Source organism: Tiliqua scincoides, chromosome 1 (assembly GCF_035046505.1).
Source record: "Tiliqua scincoides isolate rTilSci1 chromosome 1, rTilSci1.hap2, whole genome shotgun sequence".
Taxonomy (NCBI): domain Eukaryota; kingdom Metazoa; phylum Chordata; class Lepidosauria; order Squamata; family Scincidae; genus Tiliqua; species Tiliqua scincoides.
Window position 1 is genome coordinate 95,889,828 of NC_089821.1, and position 26,083 is coordinate 95,915,910.

The 26,083-nt window shown below is 42.9% G+C and overlaps 2 protein-coding genes across 2 annotated transcripts in view; one reads left to right on the plus strand and one right to left on the minus strand.

The window, feature by feature from the left end:
- Positions 1 to 13,244, minus strand: part of PRPF40A (pre-mRNA processing factor 40 homolog A) — a 37,958-nt gene extending 24,714 nt beyond the window's left edge. The window contains exons 1-5 of the mRNA XM_066611974.1: positions 12,783 to 13,244; positions 10,249 to 10,386; positions 6,994 to 7,074; positions 3,596 to 3,626; positions 2,551 to 2,573 (exon numbers count right to left, since the gene is read on the minus strand). Coding sequence (XP_066468071.1) covers positions 2,551 to 2,573; positions 3,596 to 3,626; positions 6,994 to 7,074; positions 10,249 to 10,386; positions 12,783 to 13,163 — 654 coding nt within the window. The 5' untranslated portion in view covers positions 13,164 to 13,244. The remainder of the gene's footprint in view (positions 1 to 2,550; positions 2,574 to 3,595; positions 3,627 to 6,993; positions 7,075 to 10,248; positions 10,387 to 12,782) is intronic.
- Positions 13,245 to 13,786: 542 nt separating this feature from the next.
- ARL6IP6 (ADP ribosylation factor like GTPase 6 interacting protein 6) lies at positions 13,787 to 23,962 on the plus strand. Its single transcript, XM_066634988.1, has 4 exons — positions 13,787 to 14,114; positions 18,721 to 18,774; positions 19,218 to 19,350; positions 23,461 to 23,962. Exons 1-4 carry the CDS (start codon positions 13,841 to 13,843, stop codon positions 23,552 to 23,554), a joined length of 555 nt encoding a protein of 184 aa, XP_066491085.1. The 5' UTR covers positions 13,787 to 13,840; the 3' UTR covers positions 23,555 to 23,962.
- Positions 23,963 to 26,083: the final 2,121 nt, after the last annotated feature.

Sequence of the window (26,083 nt, forward strand, 5' to 3'; positions counted from 1 at the left end):
AGCAGCATCTTCAAGTAAACAGGTACTGAAGACAGCTGCATCCAAAAATTATTCAATAACTTCATTTGTAGGCAAGATGACATCTGAAGATCAGGAAAAAATTGATCAAGTTCTTGCAAGAGCAATATATTCTTCTGGAACACCATTTTCAATAACTGAAAATACATACTGGCAGAAAGCTTTGAAATTACTAAGACCATCATACCATTTGCCCAGCAGACATTCTTTGAGAAAGCCTCTTTTGGAGTCAGAAAATGAACATGTCATGGAATCTGTGCAAGGAAAAATTAATGAAGCACTGTGTCTTGCACTACTTACAGATGGATGGACAAATTCGAGAGAAGGAATTATAAACTTTGTTATAACACCTCAACCAGTTCTTGTTTTTTTTTACAAAAGCATTGAAACAGGAGAGAACAGACATACTGCAGAGTATATCAGCTGTAAAATATGTGAAGTCCTACAGAAAATTGGGAATGGTAAAGTATTTGCTTTGCAGACTGACAATGCCAGCAATATGAAAGCAGCATGGGAAATCATAATGGATAAGTATCCACATATCACTGCAATAGAATGTGCATCTCATGGGCTCAGCTTGCTTCTTAATGATATGATGAAACTGGACACCCTTCAAATGATCTTTAGACGAGCAAAAGAAGTTCTAAAACAAGTAAAAGGTACTCATATTGTAGCTGCAGTTTTCAAGAAGCAAGTAGAAAAAAATGCAAAGAATAAAATAGTGACACTGAAGTTCTGTAGTCAAACTCGGTGGGCTGGAGTGGTGATCTCTTTTGAAAGTTCACTAAAGAAACAAAGAAGCTCTTCAAGAAACTGTAATAGCTGAATATCTTAAAGTACCCAGGAGTGTGAGAAACACTGTTCTAGATCAGGATGTCTTCTGGGTTCAGCTGCAAAATTCCCTGAAGATTCTAAAGCCAACTGCTGCAACAATCACTGCATATGAATCAGATAGTGCACTTTTGTCAGAAATTCCAAATCTAATGACCAAGATAAAAACTGTTTTGAAAATCTCAGTATATCTTCACTTAGTATATCCTCAACTATCTAAGTTGAAGATACTATACTATGCTATCACTATCAACTATACTATCACTCAGTATATCTTCAACTATAGAAGAAAGTAAAGTGATTAATAAAAAAAAGGGAAGAATTTTGTTGCATCCAATTCATGCTGCTGCAAATCTGCTGGATCCAAGAGTCAAAGGTGGAAATAGAAGTGATGATAGTACTGTGACTGCATTTGACTGGATTACAAAACAAGCATCACATTTAGGACTTAAGGTTGGGACTTTCAAATGTTGCAGAATATAGAACATATTTGGTGTATACTGTATATTGGGATTTGGTGTAGGAAAGCAATTTGGGATTATGCCAAACATATTCCTCCTGCAACACGGTGGCAAGGTCTTTGCACAACACAGCCTCTGACTCCTCTTGCTTCTTGTCTTCTTCAGATTTCTCCATCTTCTGCAGCATGTGAAAGAATCTGGTCTATGTTTGGAAACACTCACACTAAATCAAGAAATAAACTGACATGTGAAAGGGCAGAGAAACTTGTTTCAATTCAGGCAAACCTTCAGTTTTTTGAAGCCCATCATAACTGTGATAATGATGGACATAACAGAGTAGCTGCAGAAGCAGAGACTGAAACTGATACTGATAATTACAGCTCAGTTCAGGAGATTGTTGCTCCATTTGTTACAATTACAAATAAATATTATAAAAAAAAGTAAATTGTCTTTGTAATAATTTTTTGGATACACTATATTTTTAATACATTAGTCATAATTTTATGCCAAGTCAAATTGTCCATAGTCATATTTTATATTCCTAAAGTAACAGAATGACTTTCAATCTGGAAAAGAAAAAAAGTGCTAATGTAGCTTTTTTTCAATTTTTCCAAAAATTTCTGTTTTTTTTTTTTAAAAACAAAACCCGGTTTTTTTTTCCAAGTTTCAAAATTTCTGGAAATTTTACATCTCTAATCCTGGATGATCCTGATCCTCTGCTGCCACCTAGACATCAATGGTGGAACTTGGCTGAATCCCAACTCAAGTATTTAAACTACCATAGCTGACATACATATAAGCTTTCAAGATGAATAATAATTCAATGTTTATCTTAGATAACATCGGAAATTCAGATAAGCTAGAAATACCATACTACCCAATAGAACTCAAGGCCTGCTTCCTAAACTCTTCTGTGCCTTCCCACTGGATAGTCATGCACAGCGAAACCGTCTGGACAGACTTTCTGCACATAAGATGCATGCATAAAGGCCTGAAGAGCACTTAAACTTCAAGAACAGACCGTGTGATTTGGACCTACATCACTAGATTCTGTGTGCACATGTAGGCACCATATTCAAATCTTACATCCATGCATAGAAGTTTGTTGGCCTTGAAGGGGACAAAGGACATCACTGAGCATGGTAAGAAGGCACAATCTCATTCAAACTGCATCCCTCAGAAAACTGTACAATCTGGAACAAAGGATTAATTAAGAAAGGAACAAAATCAATATGCTTACCTGAGTTCCAGGAGGTGCTAAACCTATGAAATATAAAATATAAATATAAAATGTATGAAAGCAACTTAAAAAGTGCCTGACGAACAAACCCAATTCATTTAACAAGCCTCACAGCCCAATCCTAATGCCGGGCAGTGTTGGTGGTCCAAGCACTGCCCCGGCAATGACTATTGCAAACATGCCATAAGGCATATTGCGGCAGCGGGGAAAGGAAAGGTGTAGTGTTGGGCCTCCAGGCTGGTTTGCAGCCCAACTGGACTTTGGAGAAGTTTCCTGCTGAGTGGCAGGGAGGTGTTCCTGGAAAGGGAGGGCGAAGGTAGGCGTAACTGGGTGGGAGATGGTGACTCTTTAGGCCCAGGAGGGGAACTACCAAATCCTATCCCCCCTCCTAGGCCTTGAAGCACAATGCTGGTCTCCTTGGTTCTGAGTCAGCTAAATAGCTGGTGTGGATCCATGGGGCTGCCGGGGCCTGACACAGAATAAGGGAACCAAAGTTCTCCAATGAGACCACTGGCTGCTCCCCTGTTACAGGGATAGGTTAAAGCGGCAACCATTTTGGCACCACTATATTGCACAGTGGTGGCCCAAACACGATTGGTCTATCAGAAGATTTTTGGCTATTAAGCTGAATCAACAATTTGCATGAGCAGAAAGAAGCTTAGGCAGAATCATGGACACACTGAGAAAATATATTACATATGCTGAAAATAACCAGTCACTTGCAAGTACCTATTTAAGTAGACAAGGTTTTACGTCTATCTGCTTGTGACCAATACATACTTAGATGCAGTTAGTCACATGACAATTTTTTTGCTTAATTCTATTAAACCTTGAAACAAGAGAAATACTCAAAGAACTAGGTACATATGCATTGTGAAAGAAAAGTTAGAACCTAAAATGATTCTAAGCACAAGATTGTTTTTTAAAAGATATTTTCAAATTTTCTTTATAGAATTGAACCAATTCTTTAATTCATATTATGATTAGAAAATCTCCTTATTTTTCCATCTCTTTCACAAGACCTACCCAAGAAATTAATACATACCAACTTGAGAATCCAGATTGTTAACTCCTGGCTGTAAAAAAACAAAAGGATATTGAAGATTATAGTATCTACATAGTAACATAGATATTCATGTTTTTGATAACAAGCAGTTAACACAGTTCTAATACAGCCTCCCCACCTCTTCACATTATATATAAAACTAAAAGGGTCCTACAAGAAAATGTTGCAGAATGCCATCTTCCTATAAGTTCCACTAGACAAAAAAGGGCTTACATCAGAGGAAGTACGCCATGGACCACAGTGGTAAGCTGCAAGGCTAGTACGGACTCTTCAGTATAAACAACAGGCAACCTTATCTTTCAGTTTCATATTTCTACAAAGTCAATTCTTCTGTTTCCAATATTTCCCCCCCCCCCCACCGTGGACACTTAAACATTCTGCCAAATTTTTGCTTGAAAACAGAAATTGAAAGTTATTTCCCTCCCCAAGAATAGTGTGACGTCTCTCTCACAATCTCAACTCTTAATTTCTCATGAAGCAAAGTTTTGGGGGGAAAGGTTTTTCCCCCTTATGAAGAGCTTTATTTTTGAAAGTTCCTAATTCTCTGGAGTTTAGCAAATATCCAGAAATTGCCATATTTTTAATGGGTTAGGCCATTTTGGCTACAGTTCTATTGGCAGGGAGGTAGGAACTTTGGAAATAGAAAACTCAGTAATGCCTCACTCTATCAATACAGCCCTGTCATTCAGTAGAAAAATATTTTGTACAACTCATTCAAAAAGCCTGTCAGATATCAAATACATAGAAGAAGGGGAGAAATATAGGAATTGGAACACTCCATCTTCACATACCAATTACTTTTCCCCCCACAGAATCTTTTCTGAAAAAAGACAATACACTATGCCCCATGTCTGTACCGGTTCCTTTCTAGAGGTCTGCATGGAAGTTAGAACATATGCAGGTCAAAACAGTTGGCTCCTGCCGGCCAATCACAATAGCAAATGTGCAAAAGCACCACAAGAGACATACTGTGCCTGTGTGAAAGCCCCAAAGCAGCTGTCTGTTACTTTGATGACTTGGGGAGCCAGTGTACCAATACTAAACATAGCTTAAGGAGCTTTTAACCTCTTCTTCAACACGCTGCATCCTACAGAATGTCAAAAGCTACATGAAACCAATGCACAAATGGTTTCATGAACCATATGTTGTTGTTCTGTCACTCACCGTATGGGGAAAAACATTCGCCATTTCTAAAACAGATAAATCTATGAATCTTGAAATCAAACCTCTATGTACTGCCATCTACTGTTCAAATAATAGTTGTGAAGTATTTGATGCAACAATCCACAAACCCTACATTTGCCAAATGAGATGATGAAATGCCATTTATGTGATAATTTGACCTACATTAGAAATAACCTTTTTTTAAAAACTAAAACAGCTATAGTATTATAAACATTACACTGTATAACTACAGTCTATGTGTTTTGTACACTGTATTTTTTTTTACTATAAATGTGCAACATATATTCAGGCAGCCCAATATAAGTATAAATCGTGGCAAACCAGCTCATCAACTGGTTGCCTAAAGCTGTTTAAAATGCTTTCGGGCAACAAGATGGTGCAAAACTTTTGACTCACACTGGATTTTCCCAATGCTCTCAACTTTTTTAAACAAGCAAATAAATGACATGAACATACTTGAGTCTTATAGTGCAATCCTATGCAGTTCTACTCAGAAATAAGACCTATGGTGTTCAATGGGTCTTGCTCCCAGGAACATGTGTATAGGATCACAGTTTAAATTAAGTCTGGAAAAATGAGTACTTTGACAAGCCACCTGTTTTTAGCCTCCACACAAATGCTCAGGTAGATGAAATGGCTAAAAACAGAGGAATGACAACCTAAATTACAGAGAGAATCAAGAAAGAAGGATGGAAAATAGCAGAGTAAGCAGTTTTGCAAAAGGTACCTGTTACAACTGCGTGCATTTAAGCCTTTTGCCATGCTTTCACAACAGAACAGAAATAAACTATTAACACACATGTACCCCATTCAATGAATTCGGCCTTCAGTAACTGGGATATACAACTGATAAACGAGTAGGGAACTGATGACACAAACCCAGCACAATAAGTACCGGAACAACAAATCTGATGTGCACTGTTTTACAGACATATGGACCTGAGCAAAACTGTGCTGGCAGCAATCACAGTTATTGCTTATATGGGCTATTCAATTTTAATTTCAAAACTGAGGTTTCCATGGTCCATTACCCAGTATGCACATTTCAGCTGGAAAAGAAGGGCTGGCAGTAACAAGGGAGGAACAGTCGAGTTCCATTCACCCACTTTTTCAGAAGACTACAGTTCCTGCTGAACTCCCTTTCCCTCATATGTGAATGGTACAGACACATAAACAAAGGAGGATGACCTCATCATGTATAGCTTATTCCTAATAGTATTCATTTAACACATTTTAAAGATTATTATTGTTGACACATAACTTGGCAGCTTTGCTCTTTATGCTATCTTTCCTGTACATGTGCTCTTTTTAGGAAAACTCAAAGTTAATTGGGTAAACGTGAAAATTATTTTTGTGACTGTAAGCACCATCCTGGCTATAGACATCTTTGCTAGTTGCATATCTCCAAGAATCCCCATAAATGGATCACTGGGAGTGGGGGAGAGTAGCTAGTTTGCATGTGTGACAGTTTCATTTACCTACATTATCAAGACTACAATTATCCTTATTAGTGAAGTCCTACATGTTTTTGAAACATCTCTGGATACAATGAAAACTTACTTGGTATTTGAAAATATATAGAGGCATTTTATTGTGTAAAGAGCTTCACATTTTAAACTACTCAGCAGAATTCACAAAAAAATACATTGCTATCAGTATTAAAATTCTGTATTTTAGAGTTCTTAACAAATGAAAAATATTTTAAAGTGACAATTTTTAACTACCATATTGACCTACTTTGGTCTTTTACAATCATTCTAAATGAAATATTTTTCAAAAATTTGTATAAGAAACCTTTAAATGTCACAACAACATATGCTACTGTTTTACTTGTCCTACAAGTAATGCAAATGTTACTTATAAGAATCATTTGTTCAACTCCACGGCTAATGCCCTAAGTTTTAATCATTTTGCTAAAAGGATTATACATAATTATTATAAAACTATTTAAGGAGAATCAAGGGATTCTGTAATTTAATTCAATAACAACTTATTCTTGTACCCAATATCCATTAATAAACTTGAACCATTAACCATTTATTCTGTTTTTTGGCTTCCAATAACTAAAAATAGTAGTTTAATTATTCAGATAGAAAAATACACCGTACTATTCTCTGTATACATACTATTATACATGAATTGATACAGCAAATGCTTAACCTTTAAAATCACAAGAGAAATTGAGCAGTTACCGGTCCTGTAGGCTGCATGGGACCATGAGACATATGGGGTGCCATCATTCCGGGCATCACCGGTTGCATCATTCCAGGCATCTACAATCAAAATATGATTATAGTATGTGTTTACAATACACATTGCTATATATGAAGTCTTTTTACGTTGACAGGGAAGTAGTGTTTAACCCAATATAATTCTTGGGGCATAACAAAGGAGCATAGAAAAGTAGGTAAAAATTGATATAAATCTAATGATGGAGTCAGGCAATAGTCGAGTGTTTACCAAGAACTAAGGCTCTAAGTGACCAGAAGAACTGATGAAGGAAATCTAAGTTACAGGGGCAACAAATAAGGGCAAGATTTTTCAGCTGCTAGTGGTGTTCTGCCAAAAGGGAACCCAAGGCAAAATGTGAAGAAAGTAGAAGATCGGGGAGATGGGACAGCAGAAAAGTGCTCTCACAATCATAGGGCCCCCAAAGGACAGTGGTTTAATACTAAAATCACCCCAAAATTAGCACTACTCATGAAATACTATAAGTATGGGGCCCAAATCAATTAAGTTCCAAAGCTTCTAACACATGTTCCCAAACCAAATCCCTCTGTGACCTAAATAAATGCTATTAGTCTTGAGGGCTCATTTACCTCATCTATGAACAGAGGATAATACCTGAAGAACTTGTCTCACAGGGCTGGAGTAAGAGTTATGCTTGCAAAGATGTTCCAAGATGAAGAGTACTATAAAGTTTAAGAATTATGACTGCAGGGTTCAAAAACATGAACTGTTAAAAAAAGCTGAGAAAAGCATGCAACAGGGATGCAAACTACCCTAGCAACTTAAAACCACATCACTGCCCTTATTCCTTAAACCATCATAAATATGGCAAGAGGGGCAATTCTTCATACGCTAGTGAATTTGCAAGGCAATCATTGCATGTGGGTCTAATATAAGCCATCCAAGGCAGAGACCCAAGGAAGTTACTACGAAGAACTAATTTGCAATTGTACGTGCATGCTATTTTAACTGGAAATGAATTTTTGAAGAAATGTTAGAATGCAGCAAGTTATATTTCTGATATTTCCCATTCAACCTTATTAAGAACTAAGAGGATGGCAAAAAGAGCAACAGACTGTACAAATACTATTATACTGAGTTGGTCATACTCAGCCAATTAATATGGCTAAAAGATCCCATGAAAAATCCTTGGGAAATCACCCCCCAGAATATGGTGACAGTCCCTGGAAGGTTGGCCATGTGACCCCATTCCCGTGTATCTTCAGGGAGCATCAGGTTACTGCTCCCTCTTACCTTCCATCTTGTGTGGAGGGAGAGGTATTTGGTAGGGCTACTGCTCCACCCTCAATCCACAAGGTTTTCTTGGAAGCGTGAGGAAGAGAAGAAAGAATGGGAGTGGCCCTCCCATTCCCCACCATCCTGTAGAAGCAGGAGAAGAAAGGAGTCTTGCCCCACTGCTGCTTCCAAATAATTGTGTACCACGCATGAGAAGCTCCCTAAAAACCTCTATCCAGGTAACTTCAGAACCCCAAGGATTCTTTAACTCAGAGCTGTCAAACTCATGGGCTTCAGAGCATGAGCAGTATGCAAGCCACAGATCACAACCCCAATGCTTGATAAACTCAGTTTGTGTTACCTGCCAGCAAGGAGTTTATCAAACATTTGAAAAGCCACAACACGTGGCAATACTGCCAGTGACTGTGTGTTTGACAACCGTGCTTTGAAGTAGTCTTCATTTTCTGAGATATGCACGCAATTCTCAGGCTCATGACCTCTATAAACAGATGAGAAAAGGGGAAATCTAGCAGAAACAGGAACATTTCTGGTATTTAAATAAGGGTAAACCTTCAGTAGACTATGAGGTGTAAATATCTAGTAGGCATGGTGGCTAAAAGCAATTTGGAGCAATACAGCCACTACTTGTTCCCTAAATAAACAAAGTTAATTATAGGAAAAACTTAGGACCCCCAAATTGAGGGATTTTCAGTCTGATACTTGCAGTCTATGGCACAAGAAACCTATATTCTGAATACTAGACAACCACATCATCCTGCCTAATTATATAAAATAAAAACCTCAATACACTAAAAGTTACCTATTTGCATTTTTCAATTTATGTCTTATGATTTCCACATCATATGAAAACATTGGATAAAATGCTAGGTGACACAGGAATGAGGATGATGGAAATTTTAATGAAACCTAGTAGTCAGAGGAAGGCTGAGCAGCAAAACTAAATTAAGAGTTTCCCTTAAAATTGTCTTTGAAAACAGGTTATTAGGTACATACCTCTCACTGCCCCAGCTATTTTACATATATTTCCTTGTTTAATCTGTACTGTACTCATTTGTACTGTCATACTGTTCATAGGTTGGAATGATATGAGACGCCTGGCTGCAACAGTACCCCACTAGTCATCTTCAACTAAGATTTCAGGGAAGAAACAGAAGCTGCTTATGTTAGTGGCAAGACTGAATCTGGTAATAGCGGCCAGACAAAATGCCACCACTCCTGAATCCAAGCTCTGAGTTGCTGTAGCTATTGAAAGAACTGGGATTTTTTCCCCAGTATGAGGAAGTTCTATTGGCAGGGAAACAACCGTTAGAGAGGAAAGCAGAGGATTTTCTTTCCAGTTCCTCCAGATGAGCACAGAGGATGCAAACAAAATGCTACAACCAGAGAGCAAGGGGGAGGATGGACAAAAGCACAGGTTGAAAAGGCCTAATTGCTCACTGGGTATACTTTTCAGAATTCTACATAGAGGTGTTTGTTTTGGTGAGTAAAATAGGATTACATCCCAAGTCTTACTGAACACAATGGGCTTACTTCTGAAAAAAATAAATAACATTTTCAAACACGTCTAGTTATATAAAACTATGCTATTCATTCTGAATATGTAAGACCATGTCCAATACCTGACAGCACTAGCCGAAAACGCCTTCACAGTGCAAAATCTAACCACCAATATCCAGGAATACCTGTAAACTACGTTATAGTGCTACTGCCTAATAATTCTCCCTGACGTGGACCTTTAAACTGTTTTTTCCTTATAATTCAAGCACATTCCAATGCCAGAATCATTTGCCTTTCTGCAACTAATTTTCTGTTTTAATCAAGACAGAAATAAGAATATTTACAAAAAAGAAAAGGTTATACCCTGCAACAGCAAGTGCCAAATCCTTAAATAGATTTAAAATACCACTTCAAAAGTTCTTGCTTTTAAGAAACTATAACAAAACTCTCAGAAACCAACTTACCTGCCCCATTTGAGGTCCTCCCATTGGAGGCATCATTTGAGGCATCATTCCATGAGATACCGGAGGCATATTGGGTGGCCTTTGGCCCATAGGATGCATTCCCATGGGTGGGTAGTGAGGCATCCCTGGGTGTCCCATCTGAAAAACAAAGTTATTGGCAGCTCAGTATTCCAGAAACTCAAACACAAAGAACAGCATTCTACAAAACTTGTCCGAATTTAAAAAATCAGTAAATTCTGCTAGCTTTTAAAAACTTTTAAAACATCAAGTGGAATAAAACACAAAAAATCATAGGACCACTTCATACATTATGCTTCTGAGGCATTTACAATACATCTGATAACATTATTTATGAACGAAACGTACATCTGGGTTAGATTCTAATTTTCTGCATTTCAGTACAGGTGGGGTCTTGGTATCCGCGAGGGATCTGTTCGCAGACGCCTCGCTAATACTGAAAATCGCAGATAATCAAATCTGCAATTTTCCACCTCTCTCTTTCTCCAAAGGGAGGGAGCACTCCTCTGGAGGGCTCAGGTGGGTTTTCTGAAATGCTTCCCCAGGCCTCAGAATGCCTAATATGGCAAAAAATTGCCACTTTCTGTTTTCAAGGGAGACCAGAAATGACTTTTTCCGCCTCTCTGGGCCATTCTGAAGCCTAAAGAGGCAACGAGCAGACACGCGCTGCCTCTCCAGACTTCAAGAAAGCCCTCAGGAGGGAACCGGAGGGCTCAGGTGGAGCCGGGTCTGGCTCAACACGGGTCCAATGGACCCGCATTAAGCCAGATCCATGGATGCAAATTTTGTGGATAAACAAGCTCTACCTGTATTACACAGCTGAAACTGCATTATGCCAGTGGTTCCCAAATTGTGAGCTGTGGCCCCAGGGAGCCACAGAAACCAGCCAGGGCAGCCACAGAATCCTTGCAAAAACCCACTGCCCTATACAACATATAGCAGCATTTCTCAAACTTTGAGGGTGCTTTACACCCTCAGTAAGTACTTGCAGAGGAGGGGCTAGGGCTGTAACGCAGCCCCAGGATCACGTCACTTAGGGGTGGCCAGGGGGTGCTTTGCACTTACTTCCAACTAGGTAGGGCTGCTAGAGGCTGCAGGGAGCCCTGCACAGCGCTCCCCGAGGCTTGGAATCTTCAGTGAAAGCAGGCGCAAAGCCCGCTTTTACTGAAGATTTTACTGAAGATTGGGGGAGTGCTGCGCAGGGCTCTCTGCACCTCCTGCAGCCCTACCTAGTTCAAAGTAAGTGCAAAACATCTCCGCTTACCCCCTTAGCAATGTCGCTGTCTCCTCCTTTCCCCGCCCCTTAAAGGGATGGGGTAAGCATTACACAAACAGGTGGATCAAGACCCACCAGTTTGAGAACCACTGACATATAGGATTGTAGCCCTAATGGGGAGCCTCAGTCAATGGCCCAGCAGGTCAAGGAAGCCACCAGTGGAAAAAGCTTGGAAACCACTACAACAAACTTATTCATTACAAAGTCCTCCTAAGTCTGTACTAAGTTGCTGCTATATAAAGTAGGCTACTATCAGCACAAGACTATGTAGGTGTACACAGAAGTACATCACACTGAACTCAATAGGAATTACTCCCAAGTAAGTGTGCATGGGATTACAGCCAAAACAGCTGGCAATTCTGCATAATCACATAGCCTTCTTTCCCCCAACAATCACAATCCACCATCAAAGCTCATTACCACATTTCTGTATTCATACAAATTGCAAAGCAACAAGTTAGTCATCCTCCCATGTTATGCAGACACAACTTCATTTGGTACTCAGGATACAATATGTAAGCCTGAAAATACAACTTCTATTACAGTGCTTCTCAAGGTTTGTCCTCTGCTGTACTTCTTCACATTGTCCACCTATTCGAAGTACCACCGGATATCATCACCAGTTACTTCGAGGTTGGGAGGCAGATTCGACACAATCAACATCAGAAAAAGGCTCAGGGTGGACCAGAGATCTTGTTCAAGCACGGAAAAGCATGCTTCAGTGCTCTGCCTGCTAAGCCTCCAACCACTGTCCCTGTTCGCGCTGCTGGGTGGCTGTTGTCTAGGGGTCTTGTGAGTACCACCAGATACTACCTCAAATACCACTGGCAGTACCAGTACCACTGGTTTAGAAATGCTGTTCTACTAGGATCAGAACTGTTCCTAGGATCAGAGGTGGCGCTTTAACAATAAGGCAGCTTACAATACTAAACAACACATGCACGTCATCAAAACTTAGCGATAACCAGAATTTTTTAACATTCATTTCCCTCCCAATTTTCTTTTCAACAGAAAAGAACTTCAGTTCTGACAACTCCACATAACCATAAAGCCCAAGAAAGTGTGGATAGGATTGCAGTTTCAGAGCCCAGTCCGCGGGGCGTCCACTGAGCAGTAAGTCCCATGAGAGTCAATGAGACTTACTCCCAGGTAGGTGTGATAGGAGTGCAGCCAAAGACCACACGGCCCGTCGCCAACCAAGCTTCGCTGGAGAAACCGGTGCACGAGCCCTGCCACTCACCATGAGGGACTCTCGGCCCAGGCCGCCGCCACCGCCTCCGCCGCCGGCTCCGGGCCTCATGGAAGGACTGAGGAGGCCGCCGCCGCCCCTGCCCAGCAGCCGCCCCCTGAGGGGCTGGCGCGAGGCGGGCCCGAAGGGCAAGAGGGGCTCGGGCTCCCCCCGGGGCGGGAGCAGAGGCGCCAGGAGGCTGACGGGCTTCCCGGCCGGCCAGTCGGGGCGGCCTCCGAGACGGGCGCTCTTGGGGGACTGCTCGGCGCCGGCGGCCACCACGGGGCGCACGCCCTCGCCCGGGTTCAGCTGCATGAGGGGAGGGGGCTTGGGCAGGGAGAAGGGCAGCGGCTGCGGGGAGGCCGCGGCGGCCCCTGAGTCCCCGCCGGACATCGCCTCCCCTGGCCGCGGCCGGCCGTGACGAGGACGCCCTGCCGATTCGGGCGGGCTCTGCGCCGAACCGTTGGCGGGGGGGGGGGTCACCCAACCGCGAAGGGGCCGAGCCGCTCCGTCGCTCGCTCGCGGCCGGGCTGGTCGGGGGACGCGGCCGCCCGCGCTGGCGTGTAGGCCGAGCGCCTCGAGGCGGGAGAGGGAGGGGGCTCCCCTCAGCGCGGGGCGGGGGGGGCGCGCTCTCGCGAGCAGATCGAACCTCGTTCAGCCAAGGGGCCTGAGGCGGAATGGAAACTACACAGGGAAAACGGGGGGAGGGGAGAGAGAGGGAGAGAGCGCCGCGCGCAAAGGACGCTGGGAAAGCGGCTCGCGCGAGCTGTGGCTGAGATGGGCGGAGCTACGGGGGCCGAGAGGCGCTTCGAAAGGAAGGTGAAGAACAGGACCATGGATAGAAGAACCGTTAGTTCACGCGCCGCCGCACTTCCGGGCTGCTTCCTTTAAAGGAACGCAGCAGGAGGGAAGGCTCGACCCCTGAAGCATATCCGCTCGGGGAGGAAGAGGCAGGCTCTGTGGCCTTCTTCCGCTCCGTCGGCTGAGAAGTTCCGGTCGAGGGGGAGGAACGTTCCAAAGGCGGCCGTTGGCCTCGCTCACTGCGCATGTGCAGCTGAATTCGCGCGGCGATGGCGGTTTCCTTCAGGGGCGGCGCGAGGCTCGACCGTTACCGGAGCGTGCGCGCCGACGCGCCGTGGTCGCCTGACGGCACGGTGGTGACGCGGAGTCTCCAGGAGGAGCTCGAGGAGGGGGATGAGGGCACCTCCCGTGCCGCCGACTTGGTCCCTCCGGCACAGCACGGAGCGCGCGGGTGGCCGAGCAGAGCCTGCGCCGTCGTCTGCTGCCTCCTGGCCCTCTGCCTGCTGGCTTTCCTTCTGGCTATTGCCTGCCTGGTCTTGAGAGGTGAGGGGGGTGGCACATGCTTGAGATGTACAGATAGAGGTGTGGCCTGGAGGTTGAGCTGCTGTCCTGCCTGAAGATGCTAAGCAGAATCGGCCTTGGGTCAGTCTTGGATGGGAGACCGTCAGTACTTGCAAGAGGTCGCAGTCCCATCCCCCTTTACCTGGGAGTAAGCCAGAGGATGGGGTGCCCTCAGTGGAAGGCAACTATAGTGAATATAATGGCATTTACTTCTGAGTAGGCATGTGTAAGTCTGCAAGAAAGTGTTGGAGTCTGCTGGCAAGAAACAGGTAAAATCCTGAGAGCTGGCCAAGGTGTGATCTGCGGCTTGAAAGTAAATCATCTGGAGGAATTGAATTGTGTGTAGAACAATAATTGTAAAAACTCCATTTGAGAAAAATGGGGTTTGTAAGCAGCCTGCCTATCTGTAAACCACCTGAGAAATCTTGAGAGAGGCTGATATAAAAATCCCTTAAATAAATGGGTAGAGTGAATAGAGGGATGTCCATTTTTTTTCTCACACAACACCAGAACCTGAGGACATCCACAAAAACAGAGCATTGTAAGAGGTAGAACAAAAAATATTTCTTTATCCAGCATATAATTAAACTGTGGACCTCCTTGCCACAAGATGTGGTGATGGCACTTAGCCTAGATGCCTTTAAAAGAGGATTCAATACTTTTATGGAGGAAAAGTTCACCACAGGTTACAAGTCGTGATGGGTATGTGCAGCCTCCCAGTTCAAGAGGTAGGCTATGTCAGAATGCCAGGTGCAAGGGAGAAGCAACAGGATGCAGGTGTCTTGTTGTCCTGTGTGCTCCCTGAGGTATCTGGTCGGCCACTGTGAGATACAGGAAGCTGGACTACATCAGCCCTGAACCTGATCCAGGGGGGCTATTCTCATTTCCTTATCCTGCCTGCACTGTAGGAAAGCCACATCTGAAGGAAACCAGTTGAGCTTGCCATGCCTGTGGCTCTGTAATATTGGGGGGGGGGGGAAGAGAGAGAGAGATTGGCTGCTGGCTGGCCTTGGTTCTCACAAAAAATGGGAGCAGAGAAGAAAGGGTGTGCTAGAAAGAGCTGGTAGAGAAATAGTCTCAATAGTGTTGAGGTTGTAACCAAACCAGGCAGAGGCCTGTACTTCATGTGTGCTTCTGTACACAGTTACATGACGCACATGTTGGTGTGTCGTGCGCACTTCTACTGAGGATAACATTTTTCATGCATCTGATGAAGTGGATTGTAGTCCACAAAACTAACACCGCAATAGTTATTCTCATAGTGATTCATGCTATAAGTCTCTTAATAGTTTTAACTAAAAAGAATGGTGCTGCTTGACCAATGCTGTATTCTGTTTGGCCTGTTGGATTTCATCTGTAAGGTCTGCTGTGGCGTTCCTCACTGGCCTTAATTTTAATGTGTTACAGTGGCTACTTGGAAAATTCAGTATATCAAATTTGTAAGGGCTGTGTAAAATTGAATAATAAAGTGGTGCCCTGGGTTTACCTTTTTTATTGAAAATGCTATCACTTTTTAAAAAGAACAAAGGGGTGTTCATGAGATTGTGACAGTTATTGGGAGCTTGTTCCAGGACATCCCAATCCTGTCCAACTTACTGGTGGCAATATAGCCACAATGCAGCCCCAAGGTGGTGTAACAAACATTCCCTTACCTTAAGGAGGCCTCCATGACCACCCCACCACCGCAGGCTGCAGCACGCACCCTGTTGGCACAGCTACATCAGTCCTAGAAATTTGAATGGGATTGGGTCCTGCATTATGGTAGTTATTTGTGTATCTTTTTGTTTTAAAACTTATAACCTAGTCATCACAGATACACTAGTACAGCGATTTTCAACCTTTTTCAGCTCACAGCACTAAAATGGTCAAGACACACTACCAGTTTTTTACTTACATTAAATCACTACATTACAATTAATTGTTAATATAGTTAATACAATTATATTATTACATGACAAAGAAACTCACAAGAAGCTTGGAGAGGAAAGGATATGTGATTGTGAAAAGGATGAAAATGTTATTAAAGTGTTATGCGAGAAAGTGCTGGCAAAGAGGTCAGATTGAGCACATAGTGGAGAGCTGTGGGGTGAGCGGCAATGAAGAGACATGAGTGAAACAACTACAGGATTCAGCTGGAGTGGGGGGAAGAGAGAACTTGAAGCAAGTGATTCTGAACCTTTGGAAGGTGGGGAAGAGTGAAGGGAGGGACAGTAAGAGAGGTGCTGACTGCAATTACGAGATTTGGGGGGCAGTGTGCCTGTGGGAGGGAGTGGGGTGGGGAGAAGTACCAATTGCCTGCTCCTGTATTTAAGAAAAAGTGTGGCCAAAAGCCCAATCCTAGGCATGTCTACTCAGAAGTAAGCCCCATTAAAGTCAATGGGGCTTACTCCCAGGTAAGTATGGAGAGGATTGGGGCCCAATGCCCTTCCCCTAAAAGGCAATGCAGGGAGGGTCGCTTTGGGGAGTTGCAGGCAAACTGTGGTAAGGAAAAGGGACTATCCAGGACCCTTTGAGCCATCCACTTCGTAGGCTGGTGGCCTCAGCAGACTCACTTGTTCTCACTCCACCCGCTGGGACCTCTTCCAAGCTTCTCTGGTCGCCCAGTCAGCACACAGAGGAGGCAAGGACTTAATACCTAATCCTAGGCGTGTGTACTCAGAAGTAAGCCCCATAATAGTCAATGGGGCTTACACCCAGGTAAATCAGGATCGGGTTGCAGCCTTCGTCTAGCACAGGAGCAAGCAAGCGACAACAGGAGGTGCAAAGCAGCTGTGACCAGCCCCTTTGCTGGCTGGCTGCCTGCTCCTTTTCCTTCTGCTTAGCATAAGGCTCAAAGCAGTTGCTTCCTCTGCGTGTGTGGCTGCTGCCTGTCTGCTCTGATCTCGTGGCACACTAGTTGAAAAACGCTGCACTAGAATATCAAACAGATCAAAACCAGGTAACATTAAAGCAAGTTGGCAAAGGCCTCCTGATAGGCACTGAGATGACCTGCTGTATCTCATTGGTCAGGGAATTTTGTGGGTGGGGACCACCATGGAGAACTTCCTATTGGGTCACTACCAATGACCCTGCAGAAAGAATCAAAGCACACAGGCAGGTATTTCCCTATGAGGTTATAGGACAGATAGACTTATGTGGAGAGAGGCAGTCCTAAGCTGTGTAGGGTTTTCAGGGTCATACTGAATTGTATCCAGAAACCTGCTGGTATCATATGTAGTTGCACCAACAACAGCATTACATGGTTGCATAAGGAGAAGCCCATTAATATTCTAGTCGCTGTACTTTTGTTTCAGCTGAAGTTTTGCTGGGGTGGAGGTCTTAATGGCAGTTCCATGCTGTGCACATAGCAGGAACCTACCTGAGTTAACTAGGGTGTGGGTAACTATGAGAAAGTCTGTTTGGGACAGAAGTAGCAGTGTGTTGGGTCAGATTTTTGCCTAGTCTATCACATGGTTTAGTCTTTAGTATGGTGACTTATTTGCTTTCCTGAAGCCCATGTGTAGAGCAATTTTCTTTAGATTGAAAAGGGTATAAAAACTAAGTGATATCACTTTTAATCTAGACCTCCTGTCATGTAATTCTGAATTTTGTTCCCTGTTCCAATTAGTAGTTATACTTTAACATGTATCCAGCTGGCAGTGGAAGAAGGTCACCTTGTAATGCAGACACCTGTTACTATATATCTTACCATTGCACTGGTTGTGTAACTGAGATACTTTTAATGTTAGTGTAATTTGTCACACCACTGAGCAGTTACTGGAGCAATTCCTATAGGTTATTTATGCTTTTGTGGCACAAAGGTATGTAGAAATCAAATTTGTTTAAATGTGGGCCAGAGTAGATGTAGGGTTAGCTGTAATCTTAATCAAATATTACAAGGATACTCTCCATGCAGTGCTAGGAGGGCTAACAGTGTGCCTGCTAAATCCCCTACTAGACACCCATGCGTATAGTGTTTATTTGCACTGACATACTTTTATGGAAAGAGAGGTTACTTGGATACAGCATTTGTCAATGTGGCGGCAGGATTAGTGAGCACACTCCCAGACTCCACCATCCCTGGCATCATGTCGACAGTATCCACACAGTGTTTATCTGAACAGGTCTTGTGTAGTAACCGTGCTTGTCCCAATTTTCTACAAAATGGGGTGGGTGAGGTCAACACCTACAAAAGGTGTAGGGAAACGGAGTAAAATTAGCAATTCTATGTTGGTTTTAAACAGTTTTTTCTTCAACTTGGCTCCAATGCTGGAACTGACCCAAGCCTGGAAAAAATGTAAAGCAATTGAGCATGGCAAGATAAGACAAAGGATGACTTGATTTTGCTTGGCGTTCTCTTCCACATAACAAAGGGATGTTATAAAAAGCAGGCACACTGCATACCTGCTCTCTAGGCAAATGAAACAGAACTGTGCACATGTTTAACAACACAGTTGTTTTGATTTGCATTCTAACTCTTACTGTCCAGTGACTTATGAGACAAATAATTGGATGTATCACCTATAGGAGCAGCAGCTTTGCTAAGGACAATTTTTTCCCCCTATAATTCCTAGAATTATTGTTTCATTATTGTTTCTTCTGTCTGCAGATTTGCGATCTGAAAGAGGGAAGACTGAGGATAGTGTAGAAACCAGCATATTAGGTAAGGCTTTATGTAACTTATTTTAAAATTGTGATAGAATTCCCAATTTGATATCTTGGTGCATTCACAATTACTGTAACAAGCTGGGGTTTGCTGAGTTCAGATGCAGTAACAAACTCCAGTTTGCCTTAAACCAGAACCAGACGTTGCAAGCTTTCTCTCCTGCCATGCAAGCCCACGATTTGTAGTAGTATTGCTACATTAAAATGGCTAAACTGGAAGAGGAAAAAAAACTGCTACAGGGCTAACTGTAGTTAATGCTGCAATTCTGTGCACACTTCTTTAGGAGAGTGTGCATTTTTTCAGATTGTGTCATCTGTTAGTCTAGTGGTGGTATACCTGTTGCATTTTGCTTATTTTAGAACTGGGAAAGAACTGTTTCTGTCTGTCTAAAATTGTATTTTGACCTTTCACCATTTCTAATAGTATATTTCTTTTCTAAGGATTTTGGAGTCTCCTTATTCTAGCCTTGACAACAGGGCTGTCGTGTTGCAGTTTTTCTTGGACGGTGACATATTTTGACTCCTTTGAACCAGGAATGTTTCCTCCTACTCCGCTATCACCAGCAAGATTCAAGTGAGTACCCTTTTAATTTATTTTGTGAAGCAATAATCTGTTTTTGAAGACCAAAGTCTTCACAAGGTGATTTTCAGTGTTTAAAATCACTATATAACCAAGTATCAAAAAACACAACCATAACAAGATGCCAGCAGAAAGGTAAAAACCTAAGGGTGGTGTCCTAACTAGTGCTTCCAGTGTCAGGAACTCACTTTGTGAAAGGAATTCCCTTCTGTGAAAAGTGAGAATGTTCTACTTGCATTCCACTTGTGCAAGAACATCTTCTGCAACTTCCATTCTAAGAAGAAGCTTCCCTTTGCAAAGGGAGCCCCTGATGGGTGTTAGGGCTAGTCAGGATGCCCTCCTGATAGGATACAGTACACCGCTTAAAGAAAGGGGCTGGTATTCCATCTAACACTTCTGCCCCCCCCCCCGAATATCCCTCCACAAATGGAAGCTTCCTTTGTGAACAGAAGTAGGAGTATTAGGCAGGATACCACCCAGTGACAGAAGCATGTGACTGGGTATGTGGCACAGCAGGCTACAAAAAGAGATGAGAGCAGTGTACACTTGGTTGCAGTCCTTTATGTGAAAATAAGGTCCTTTTTTTACACTGGGACTTTATTTCAGAGCAAGCGTGCATAGGATAGCTGTTAGTCCACTGGTACTGGCACAACATTCTATTCAGAAAAGTCACTTCACGCCCATTGATATTGGACGAAGTAGCAGGGCTGCAGCCAAAGAGATCAGTTAAAATAATGTGTGCCATATTATTTTAGTTAAAGATTTAATGTTTGTCTAAATTATTATTAAGATTCATACGAAAAACAGTGTTGTTGAAGTTATCATTAAAAGTCTTTCCTAAGGCAGCAAATTAAGCATATTTACAAACCAGCCAGTAGGGTGCGTGCTAGCATAAGTTTTAATAGGCTATGGTGATGCTCCTTTTACCTTGTATTCTTGAAACAGTTTAAGTGTGGTGTCGGAAAAAATTAAAATATATGTAGTGTATCTAGCTGTTTAAAAATCAATTGAAATGCAGTGTTAGAAAAAAATTAACTACATATATTCAGTATTCCAATCTTTACAGGTTTTTATATGCTGAATATCGTACGCCTATCTCGTAGCTCTGAGTATGTTTTTTACATTATATCTCCTCTTCATGAGGACATATATCAAATTACTATAGAATTAACACTCATAAGTGCTTTTAAACTATAGTTTTATTATGTAGTACTGGTTCCAGACTAGCTAGCTTAGGGAGGAGAGAGGTATTTGCATGTGAAGTATAAATGAAACAAATGGCTATTACGTACATAATATGCAATTATAGTTAGGAACTGGTAGTAACCCCAGTAGTGAATCCGGAGGGGATGGGTACCTAGGGCAGGATGATGTGATGATGCCTCCTGCTTCATTGTGTCACTCTCCCATACTTGAGCTGTCACCCCCTCTCCTGCGTGCATGCTCAGTCCTACCCCTGGAAACAGCTCGGTTTGGAGCCATACGGGGAGATGGGTGGGCAGAAGGGCTGATTTCACTGCGTCTGCTGCAGACCTCCAGTATGTGCTATAACCCCCCTAAGTGGAAGTGGCAGAAAACCACCACTCTGCCATGGGGGGCAGTGTACCCCCCTACCCTGACTTGGCTATGCCACGGAGTAACTTGCTGTGCATTTAGGTTAATTCATGGCCCTGTTTAAGTAAAAGACATATTTGCAACAAGATTTTGAGCAGAATTAAAATTTTTTGCTCCTGCTTTACCTTCAAGCCACCACTACATTTACTTTCCCTTTATTACTGTCGCCCTAACTTTTCTGGATGTCAAAACACAAGGCAACTGTAACAGCTGCTGTATGTGGAATTTTATTCTCTCCAAATGATTCAGAGCAGAAGTTGAGGAGAGTGTTTGAAAGGTGTAAGGAACAGCTACTAGATCAGGGGTGCTCACACTTTTTTGGCTCGAGAGCTACTTTGAAACCCAGCAAGGCCCGGAGATCTACCAGGGGGGAAGGAAGCATCTGACAGACACCCCCTTTGATGTATGTAGCCCCTGCTGGACCAGGTCAGAGGAGGCCCAAGTCCAGCTTCCTGTGCCCCACAGTGGCCCACCAGATGCTTCAGGAAGCACACGGGAGGCCTCTCCTCTCTCCCCACCCCACATACTGGGGGCAGCCACAGGTCCCCCCAAGAGGCACATGCCCAGCCTTGCTGCACTATGGGGGGGAGGAGGTCCCCACTCCCCCCCCAAACTCTTTGTGGCTGCGCCCCGAGACCAGCAGGGAGAGGGAGGAGCCGCAGGTCCTCCTCGGAAGGGGCGGGGGGCTTCCCCGTTTCCATGGAGAGGGGCTGCGCGTGCAGGCGGCAGGCGGGGGAGACACTGCTCCCACCGGCCCTCCTCCTCCAGCGGCGGGGGGGCCAGGGGGGGTTGTCTCACCTGTCAGCCCCGACCGAGAGCGGCAGCGGCCGCAGCACTTACCTCTGGGCTCCTACAGGGGCGGCTGGGCCGGGCATGGCTGGGCTGGGTTGGGCCTGACTGGAAGGGAAGGGGAGGGTCACTCGGGGCCTCCCGCGGCAACCGCCATCAGAGCGACTCCATCTCGAACTCCCGCCCCTCCCCCCTTCTGCTACGGTGCCCCAGGAAGCGCCTCTGTCCAGTGCAGCCCAGCTCCCCCTCCCACCCCACCCACTTTAGCTCCTGCTCAGCATGCAGCACCAGGAAACTGATGAAACTGACTAGAGTCTAGTCAGTTTCATCAGTTTTGTTGCTGCATGCCTGAAGAGCAGCTAAAGTGTCAGTTTCAGTGTCAGTTTAGTGTCAGCTAAATATGTCAGTTTCATCTAGTCACTAGACGAAACTGACATATTAACAGTTTGGAGAGACAGGGCTCCGCGATCTACTCATTTTGCCTCGCGATCTACCGGTAGATCGCGATCTACCTATTGAGCACCCCTGTACTAGATTATTTGGAGATTGTGGAGCAACTGTGAGATCTGAAATAAGTTATTAAAAATTAAAGGAAGAATGTGTGCAATCTCTCTAGATGCATGCTTTGATCTTCTTACAAGGAACAACACAGTAGTCAGGGGTAGTGGAAAGGCAGCATGCATTGCACTGGCAGGGCCTGGGAGGATAGCAGTGAATTTTGCCCCTTGGCTGTTTGCCCCTTGGCCCTGAGTTAGTTCCTCCTTGCTATAAGGTGGCAAGTGACACATCAAGTGGCTTTGCTAGGAGCTTCAATCATTACAAATCACTTGGCTGAGCTATAAGATGTAGGACCAGATCTTTGTAATGAGCTGATCATGAGTTTTCTGTATAAGTTTTTTTCAGCTTGATTCGTGAGAAGTATGTTCCTTCTGTTTTTTTCAGCCTAGTACTTGCAGTTATGGCGATTACTGAGGACAGACTCCTGTTTAATTTTATTGTTTTTAAATAACATAATTTCTGATGATTTGTATTCTACAACCACTAAATGTCTTCAGTTGTGCTGATAGTTGCCTGCAGGATGAACCAGTATTTTCTGTGTGCTATTTTTCTACTTGATTTGCAAACTGTGGATTTTTATAGCTAAATTTCTGGATTGTCTGAAGTACAGGATTTGCTCATTTTAAATGTAAGGATTGTTACTATTGTTTTTCAGCAAATACAGCAAAAGCTTTGTTAACCAACATCTATGGGGAATGGGGGTTGCTGATTAATGAAATATGTTGGTTAACAGTTTTTTCTTAAAGCCCACCCTGGCTGCCTGCCAGCCCCTGCTTCCCCATCATTTGACAGGACTCCTTCTGCTGTGCCTCTTCATCCTCCTTCCTTTCTCACAAAGGCCCTCTAGGAATGGAGATTTTCTACTTTCTAAGCAGGGCTCTTGTGAGAAAGGAAGGAGAATGAAGAGGCACTACAGAAGGAGTCCTGTCTGCTAAGCAATGGAGAGAATTGTTTGGACATTTGGTGACTAATAAAGTGTATTTTAAACATATACATAACAAATTAGAATTGATCATTCTGTGATTGGAACTAAACTTACCATTTCTGGTCTATTGATCAGTTTTCCTTTTAAATCTTAAAACTTGGTAGGTTATTCATTGTTTTTTTCTTTACTGTTACCAGTTGACTTTGTTTTCTTCTCAGGCGAATGACGGGACACTCCTTTCACATGGGCTACAGCATGGCTATATTGAATGGAATTGTGGCAGCCCTCATTATGGTCTGGTGTCTTCTTTAGTCTGCAGTGGGAACTTTCTCACAGTGTGTCAACTACACAGAGGCCACTTGAAACTGCCTCCATGTAGCAAACCACTTGAATGTATCCTGGCTCAACACAACAATCACCTTTTTAAAATGCAGCATCTCCACAGTACTGCCAAATGTTCCGGGAAGCAGATGGCAGCAAAGCAGGAACAAACCAAATGGTAGAGACAGTTTGGCAACGAGGGATGATATACACAAAGTGCCTTGCTGTGTGGGATGATTGGCACAGCGAGGGAATTTCAAACTGACCTCACATGGCAACCGTACTATGAGATTAGGTCTGGGTCAGCACTGTCAGAATATTGTAGATGTGCACTGAAGTCTGCTTGCAAATGTGCTGGGCTGCTTTTTAAATCCCATTGGTGATAAAAGATCATTCTTCATGTTTAAACAGTGTTTTAAACCAATGATTTGTAGTTTGTAATGGTTTGAAATGGTAATGGGTGCTGGTGCATGCCATGCAATACTCACTCTTACTAGCCAGCCGTTCTTGGTCAGTGTTGGCATACTTCTGAATTTTACACCGCCTCAGGCATACTGGAAACATTGAGAGTTTACATTTATTAGTGATAATTAAGACATTGTGTTCTTGCCAAAAGGTGTGGATCCAACAAAAAGATACTTTTACTGAATTAGCTCCCTGTATTTTATTCTTAAAATGTTTGCACCCAATTCAGCCAAAGTGAAATACTTTTAAGTCACATAAACTTCAGTGGGAGAGTTAAACATTTGCTTCAGCCTTTCCATAGCGGTAAACCAAATTTAAAACTGCTTAGTCTAGTTTACCTTGGGTGAATAATGGAAACTTACAGGCTTAACTTGTACTTAACTTGGGGCCAAATCCAATCCACTTTCCAGCCCTGGTGTAGCTGTGCCAGTGGGGTTTGCGCTGCATCCTGTGTTGGGTGGGTAATTATGGAGGCCTCCACAAGGTAAGGTAACATTTGTTCCCTTGCCTAGGGGCTACATTGCAGCTGTACCAGGGCTGGAAAGTTGGATAGGATTGGGCCCTTAGTTATTCTATATTAGCACATTTTTTCAATCTGATTTCCAGTAACAAGTTCTATTTCATTTTGGAAATAGGTCTTTTTAGTGTTGTACTTGATCTACATTTGTTGTTCATACTTGTTTTAATAATAGCACATGCAGCAATATTTTGGTTAGAAAGATATGTAAATTATACCACTTTGTGACCAAGGAAGCACTGCCTTAATTCTTCCTACCACCTGTATGTATTAAATGTTCACATTTATCCAGTAGGGAGACTGCTGAATTACTTGAACCGTAATTTTTTCTGTACATTCCTGGTATTCCCAGTGATGCTGTGTTTTTGCTTAATACTCTCTTAAAAGAGCAGGAATATTCTTTAATTGTTACTTTAGGGCTATATAATATGTATAATATTTCTGGTACAGTACTAAGGTTATTAGTTAGGGCATTGTAATTCTAAAGAGAAATAATGAATTGTACTGATCTGAACCAAAAAACGAACATCAGTGATTAGTGGCACCGTGCAGATAGGTCAATAATACATTAGATTATTTACATTTACTAAATGTGTGATTTGGATCTGAAGCACTATTTATGCACTGGAGCTTTCCTGCCCTTTCCATTTGCGGCGCCATGCATCCCTGAAAACCCATTCCTAAAGGTTAGTTCCAGTCGTTCTCACGTTTGGAACAGTGTTTAATATGGTGTGGATGGCAGCAGCTAGCAGGGAGAATTTGTGCTACACATCCTCTCCCATAGGTCACTGGAAGCCATGCCTGTGTGTGTGTGTGTGTGTGTGTGTATTGTTTAAATAATAAAATAGTTTGTTCAAGTATATGTGGATATTTGCACTTAACAGTAATTTTGTCTATGCAATATTTTCTTGCCTTATGTGAAATGCAGCTTTTGTAAGTGTTGTCAGTAAACTTATTTTTGTTTATAGTCAAACAAGTGTTTGGCCATTTGTTTTGTATATAGCTAAATTGCCCTATTGATAAAGTTCTTGTTTTGTATGTACATGGAAGAGAAAGCGTCCTAGTGGAGAACACTCTTCATTTTCAGAGGAGGCAGCTACTTTTCACTTAGTGCTGCAACTCCATCCCCTCCACCTCTTTTCCCCCCACCAAGCGTTTCTCACTGGTGCTGTCATGTTGAGGTGGACTAGTAGCCTGCAACTCATGTTCACCAGTTAACATGATGGTATTTAGTGTTCCATAAACAAGAGCTTATGAGATGGCCTTAGGCAAACCACTGCTATTTAGTCTCAAATTCTAAGGTCATACAGGAATTACGATAATCTTGCAAAGTTTTTATAAGGGTTTAACAAGATAGTGCACGTGGGCTACATGGCACACTCAAAGTGCAATACAAATGTTATATATAGTAGCCTTTCTAGAAAACTCAAAGACTTGGCCCTTTTAGGGAAGCAGAGTTGAACAATTTGTGTGGTATCTGAGAACATACCTATGTGCCATTATTATTCAAACTTTGTGCATTATTATTCAAACTTTGT